At 39.7% G+C, this 6,960-nt stretch overlaps 1 protein-coding gene across 1 annotated transcript; it reads left to right on the top strand.

Annotated features, from left to right (window-relative positions):
- The first annotated feature begins 5,562 nt into the window (after positions 1-5,562).
- Positions 5,563-6,141, top strand: LOC149188563 (L-type lectin-domain containing receptor kinase V.9-like). The gene has a single exon (XM_089409993.1). The coding sequence runs from the start codon at positions 5,563-5,565 to the stop codon at positions 6,139-6,141; it is 579 nt and encodes a 192-aa protein (XP_089266119.1).
- Positions 6,142-6,960: the final 819 nt, after the last annotated feature.

Genomic DNA, 6,960 nt, shown 5'->3' on the forward strand with positions numbered 1-6,960 from the left:
TATGCTTTTATACATGACAATATTGTATGCATGAACATTCTTGGAAATGGAATACGTGTTAACTGATGCATATTTATAACTAACGTTGCTGATGGGATTAAGTAGTGGTAGCTTAATGGCAACAAGAAAACTCATCACATAAATTGCTGCAATGTGAAATGCAATTATAAATGAGAAAGAATGATGTTATATGATATGCATGAATTATGTTATTTGGAAAATTTGCATGCATACAACGTGTATGATGGATATGTTTCCCATCAATCTTGATGTTGTGGACCCATGATGAGGGATAAGTGTAAATGCATGGTGTACATGCATGTTTATTTTGTAATGATAATGATTATATGGTTCATTGTGTAATTACTTTGAGAAAGAGTAATAAAAGAGAAATTTAACATGCCAGACAGTTGCAGATAGTTGGTTTGATGGCAATTACCTGCCCGGAGGGGTTGATGGTACTTGTCTGCCCGGATATGCCTTGGGTTGATGGCAGTTACCTGCCCGGAGGGGTTGATGGTACTTGTCTGCCCGGATTTCCTCTCCCTAGAGATCAATGATCTCAGTAAGGGAAAAGAGTTTGCCAAGACGATGAAGAGGGTAAAAAGCCTGAGGCAGCTCTGTTGATTTGGAGCCTGTTGGAGGAGGCCCAAAATTCCTCATAGACGGGACGCTGTCAGAGGAATAGGCAGGACGCTGCCAAGAGGAATCCTATATTGGACCCTATGTGGTCATTGGAATTCTTGAGCTGGTTGGCCAGTGGAATTCCATGTTAGACCTGGTAAGGTCTCTATCAAAGAAACTGTCTGGATGTGAAAATGACTCGGTTTGGTTGTGGAAACCAGTTCCCATGGGTTGGGAATTCTTTAGTCTATTGTGATTTTCATGGCTAAAGAAATTAACTAATCAGTTGTATGTAATGTTAAAAATAAATTCTATATATAGTTGGGTGAAATATGTTATGCACATTTAACAAGAAAATGAGCTTAGTGCTCAATAAGGAGTAAATGGAAATTTTAATCCCTTTATTGTATTATTAAAGTTGTGAACATCTTAGTGGGAGCTAAGACAGTTTTTGCTTGATGCAGTGATTGACTGTTTTGATGATTAGAGAATTATGTGCTCTTTTGGTACTCCTCGAAGTACTTTGTCGAAGTCTTTGGTGAGAATTCGTTCGGTATGCACGTGGAACAGTGATTTATCATTTGATGATTAGTATTAGTGCTCTTTAAGTACTTGTAAAAGTACTGTGATTTAGAAAGCATCTAACATTGCACAATTGATTGCTAGTCAAAAGTATTCCATTTGACTCAAAATATAGTGACTAATGTGATTGAATTGTTAGTCATATATTACAGGAGTTACTTACCATGGAAGGTTGAAGAATTGTCCAACCACTATTAAATGTTTACATGAAGGTATTCATGATTTTCAAGAATAGATGGTAAGTAATGGTAAGTTGACACAGAGAATTGTTATCATGAATGAATAAGGGCCAAGTGGTGGCGATTAGAAGTTGCATATTTTTGAAATTACGAATGCTTATGACTATTGATGCTTAAACTAATGATAATTATTATGACTATATCATTACTATTTAGTTTGTCGTCTTTTCTTGGAATGAAATCGTTGATTTCAAAGAGAAAGGATCACATTTTGTGTGGTTTAGATGGTAATACCATGAGTAAAATATCAAGTTCCGATGAAAGATGAACACCGAGGACGGTGTTCTTGTTAAGGGGGGGAGTATGTCATATTCCTCACGTAACTCAACATAAAATGAGTTATGAGTTAGTTACAATTCCTCACGTAACTCACAGTTGTGAATGGTTATTCAGTTTCGGAACTGATCCTTAACCTCCGGAACTGATTCTTGATGAGATCGAATATGGGAGGCATTACTACACATCTGGTTAATTTTCCATTACGAAATCGATGGAACGATTATTAACTGAATCTGTTTAACAGTATTGGGATGGAGTATGCGCAAAGAAAGGATACCATAGTCCCACGGGCCCATATGGCAGTTAAGGGGTGGTTTGCGGGAGCGAATCATTGGGCATTGTCTGTTACTGCATGGTCAGTTATGTCGTTGATTCTCCTTGGCATATTATTCGGGTTTATCCATAATACAAGGGTTCCCCATTTTATTCTGGAGGGGACTGATACAAACGGAGAACAGAACGAACCAAAAACTCTGAACGAGGGGATGCCTGGTCTCGGTATTTTTGATGGAAGAGCGTGAGGCTAAATATGATTGAAGGTCGCGTGTTCGATCTGTATCTTTGTTGGGAGACGTCTGAGTATATAATCGTTCGTTCGATCTGTATCTTTGTTGAGAGAGCGTCAGACGGACTATACGAAGGTTGTGTGATCTGTCTGTATTTTGATGGAAGAGCGTGCAATTTCGTGGGATGGCATCGGGGCGCAATTATTATCCACAGTAGACCGCATACAAGTTCTGAAAATCGCATTTGACTGCCGAAGCCACGGTTATCTCTATACTTCTTCCGCATGGAAGGATTCCTGTGCAGAGATTTATGGAGGCGACTCAACGGAGTATGAAGATTCCGAGATCGAACCATGGCAGTGAAACTCAGAGCAGAAAACGGATGGAGGCCATGAGAGATGACAGGGGGGTGACTGCCCCACGTTACTGTTCACATAATTTCATTATCTTGTTTGATTGCATGTGCCCTCTCATCGATGGTAATTATCGGGAGTTGGTAGAAGCTTTACGTCCATTTCAAACGCAGGCAGAGCGAACTACTGTATAATCGAACTGCATAGCGTTCGCATGAGTTATTAAGTGCATATAGGGTTTGCATCGAAGATTGACAGTAGAGGTGATGCCATTTAAAGACAGAGAAGTTTCATTATATTGGTGTGTAGACGTTAACGTATTGCAGGGATGTATGTGTTTATCTTGCTAGTTCTTGAAACGGTTTCCCTGGTTATGCATGTGAAGCTTTTACATGTGATTCTTGTGTCTTAAAAGCTAAAAAATAACTATGTGAAGGCTAGATTCACCTTTTTATGATTTCTTGATGTTTACCCATAAATATAAGGTATCTTCAATAGTTTCTGGAAAGATAACTATGTGAAGGAATGTATGTCCATGCAGATGAGTTCAAACTGCAGTATTGTCCATTGCTAGAACAATTATGCCACCAGGAATGTTGCATGTGGCGGTATGTAAGAGGAAGATTACATGGAAATTGTTTTAGCTTTTAGCTAGTTATATGACAGCTTAATGATAATTCATTGTAATGATTTTAATAGCAATGGTTAAGGGATGGAATCCCTTATAAGCCATTGAGTGAGGGGTGAAAACCCTCACGAGCGTTTAATAATAAGATTAAACGTTTGCTGGTTTTCACCCTACAGGGTTTCCAGGGTATATCCGTGTTCAAATGGTGTGATTGTTGTGATTGCCTTATGTGTCCACTGATAATGATGGGTTCTTAATGATGATGGTTCTTTATTTGATGTGACAACCATAATGTCTTAGTACATGATTACCTAACATGGTTAAGGATATTAAGAAATGGATGCATGGATTCCTGAAACAACTTATGTTATTACAGTGATGGTAAAGGTTATGCAATGGTTATGAAATTTACCATCCTTGATGGCAAATGACTTGATGTACTAATGAATAGTATTTTTAATGGCTAGTGATGATTTGTGGAGTTGTGAATTGATTAATTACTTGTGTAATTGTATAAAAATTCTAACTCCCTACTTTTACATGCGAGGTTACCGGGGTATATTACATCTGTCATGTCATCCCTGTTTAGATTAATAGATCTCCTCAAGGGTAATTCTGTAATAGTCACTAAATACAAAGAAAAACATAATAAATATATTCAAGTTGATAATAAAGTATAGAAAATGTTAACACATTTGATAATTCCCATCTTCATCTTTAATTAGGAAGTAATTTTAAATATATTCTTGTTTCCAAATCTAATAAATTGAAAATAAATCTTCATATCATATATATATGTTATTTTTTTATACTACACATTTAAAATCAAATTATAATTTTATTTTTTATATTTAATTTTATGTTTTTTTAACGGTGTAGTATAAATTTATATCTACATTTTCATCTAAGATGACTTCTTTAGTCAATTAGTTTCCAACTCATTTTTAATGAAGCCAGAATTCTTTGAACACGTTATTTACCACCGAGTTTATCTAGCATCACTCCAGCAACATGGATGAAATCACGGGTCGGAAGATGCCATAATTTTGAGATGAGAAGTAATCCAAATTACAACTAAGATGTTAATGTCACTCTCACATTTATTAATTGCAATTTCTCTTCTACGTCTGTAATTATGAAGCGGTTATTTTAACCGTTCCAAAAATTCGGCATTCTCCAGAGTCATTCCTGTGTTATTCCTCCCTACTTCCTCAATACGAGGTCTTATCTTCTCGGTCATTTCCCTGTTAATCCTCTTCCATTCCGAAAGAGGAATATTTTAACGATACGAAATCTCGGTGGTCACAAGTTATAAGAATTTTACAATAAGAAACGTAGTCCTTCAATGCTCTTGCCAGGATTGTCGAGGGGTGCTTTTAGGGCTAGTAAATCTTTGGAAGATAACTGCACCCAACACTTCAGTCTGTTTCATTTATTTGATATATGTTTTGTGGCTATAAATCACTCGAGTATGTATTAATATCCCTCATTTGAGTATGTATTAATATCCATCATTTCTGGGCGCTTGCATTTCCAGTTCTTTCGAAATGGTACGAGGATGGAGGATGGCTCTATACCATTTGGCTAAATATTTCTATTGATAGTTTTATGTAGCAATCGTTAATGTTGGTTGATACTTCGGTTTTTATATGCTTTTGATTATGTAGGACTTTTATAGTATTCGATGATGATAGAGGGACATCTCTTTTTAGAGATCAGGTCATTGTATTGGGATGCAACTATCTACCGTGGACTTTAGAATGGCTATGGTTATATTTTTTTATGTTAGTTCATTAAGTCTGTAGATACAGCTTATGGCTGATGGTAACAATTATGGACTATATTACACCATGAAATGGTTTTCAATGTAATGAATATTAGTGTTTTTTTCTTTATAGAAAAAATGTATTAATATCCATCATCTATTTATTCTTCCTAAGAAGGAATTTTGGGGAATTTAGCTCCACCCAAAGAAACGGCTAATGATGCTAATACCATGGCACAAACTCCTCCTAATAGCCTGCACCTCCCTCTTCTTACCACTTATTCCTGCACAGGCCGATGAGGATCATCCACACACCACTTTCATCTTCGACGGATTTAACGGAACCCACCTGATCTTGGAAGAGGAGGCTTTTGTCATCGGCTCCAAATCTGTGCTTGCTCTCACAAAGCAATCACATTTTATGATCAGTCGTGCGCTCTATTCAATTCCCGTGCAGATGAAAAGAAATGAGACTCGTTTCTCCTTTAGCACTACCTTCGTTTTTTCCATTGTGCATCCTCCCTCTAACGACGGAGGACATGGACTAGCCTTCTTCATGATGCCCCACAGATCTCCCATTCGCGTTATGGCGTGCCAGTCTTTGGGCTTGTTAGACCTCACCAGCAATGGGCAGCCATACAATTACTTATTTGCAGTGGAGTTCGATACGACCAAGACTCTGGAATTCAATGATCCCGACAACAACCACGTGGGTGTAGACATCAACAACCTCATCTCGGAGAAGACCGTGCATGCCAGTTGTGAGGATGGTGTGGAAAGCTTCCATGGACTGAGCCTAAAGAATGGACAAAACGTACAGGCCTGGATCGATTACAATCATCCTCAAAGCCGCCTCAACATGACCATCACGTTGGTCGGCTTGCCGAGACCGCACAGGCCATTAATATCTATGAAAATTGATCTTCACAGTGTTCTAAAAGAGAAGATGTTAGTGGAAGGCCATTACGTTATGGTGTGGAGCTTCACCAACGAAGGCACGGCGCCGCCTGTCAATGTGTCGCGTCTCCCTTCACTTGCTAACATGTATTCCAAACGTCTGGACCCGAGATTCATAGCCGACGTCACTGTGGCCACCTTGGTTCTCTTCACGCTGGGGATTCATAGTCGGCGTCACCGTGGCCACCTTAGTTCTCAAAAGAGATAAAATAGGGAAACGATCGAAGAATGGGAGGAAGAGTACTGGCCCCATAGATTCACTTACAACGAGCTCAGCATCGCCACCAGCAGATTCCGGGGTGATAATGTTTTGGGACAAGGGGGTTTTGCCAAAGTTTACAAGGGCGTCCTCCCCAGCAGCAACCAAGAAGTCACAGTGAAGTGCATAACGAAGGAGTTCATGGAGGGAATGAAAGGGTTCGTCGTAGAGATCTCGAGCATGAGGCGTCTACAACACCGGAATATGGTCCATCTCCGAGGCTGGTGCTGGAGGGAAAAATAATTATTCATAGTTTACGACTATATGACTAACGAAAGCTTGGATAATTTGATATTTGGAAACCCAACCATAGTCTTGTCGTGGCCTCGGCGGTACGCGATCCTGAAAGGCGTGGTAGCAGGACTATTGTATATGCACGAGGGATGGGAGAAAATGGTCATCCACAGAGACATCAAGGCAAGCAACGTACTTCTGGATTCTGAGCTGAATGGGCCTCGCTCGACTGCATGATCAGAGCGAGAATCCTCGGACGACTCATGTGGTCGGAACATTGGGGTACATAGCGCCGGAGCTCATATACACGGGGAAGGCCACTCCCAGCTCAGATGTATTCAGTTTTGGGGTTCTTCTGTTGGAAGTGGCATGCAGGAGGAGGCCCGTGGATCTATCGAAGGACGCCAAGCAAACGATTTTAGTGGAATGGGCATGGGAGCTGTACAGCGAGGAGAGGCTGCTGGAGGCATCGGATACAAAGCTGGGGAAGGACAAATATGATGTGGGCGAGACGGAGAAGGTGTTGAAATTGGT

This window comes from Pinus tabuliformis, chromosome 3_1, assembly GCF_031772625.1.
Source record: "Pinus tabuliformis cultivar Carrire ecotype Pingquan chromosome 3_1, CPIR1, whole genome shotgun sequence".
Classification (NCBI taxonomy): Eukaryota; Viridiplantae; Streptophyta; class Pinopsida; order Pinales; family Pinaceae; genus Pinus; species Pinus tabuliformis.

Bases quoted from the DNA above. Each gene is read 5' to 3' on its own strand.
- LOC149188563 (XM_089409993.1), top strand. From the start codon at position 5,563: ATGGCGTGCCAGTCTTTGGGCTTGTTAGACCTCACCAGCAATGGGCAG.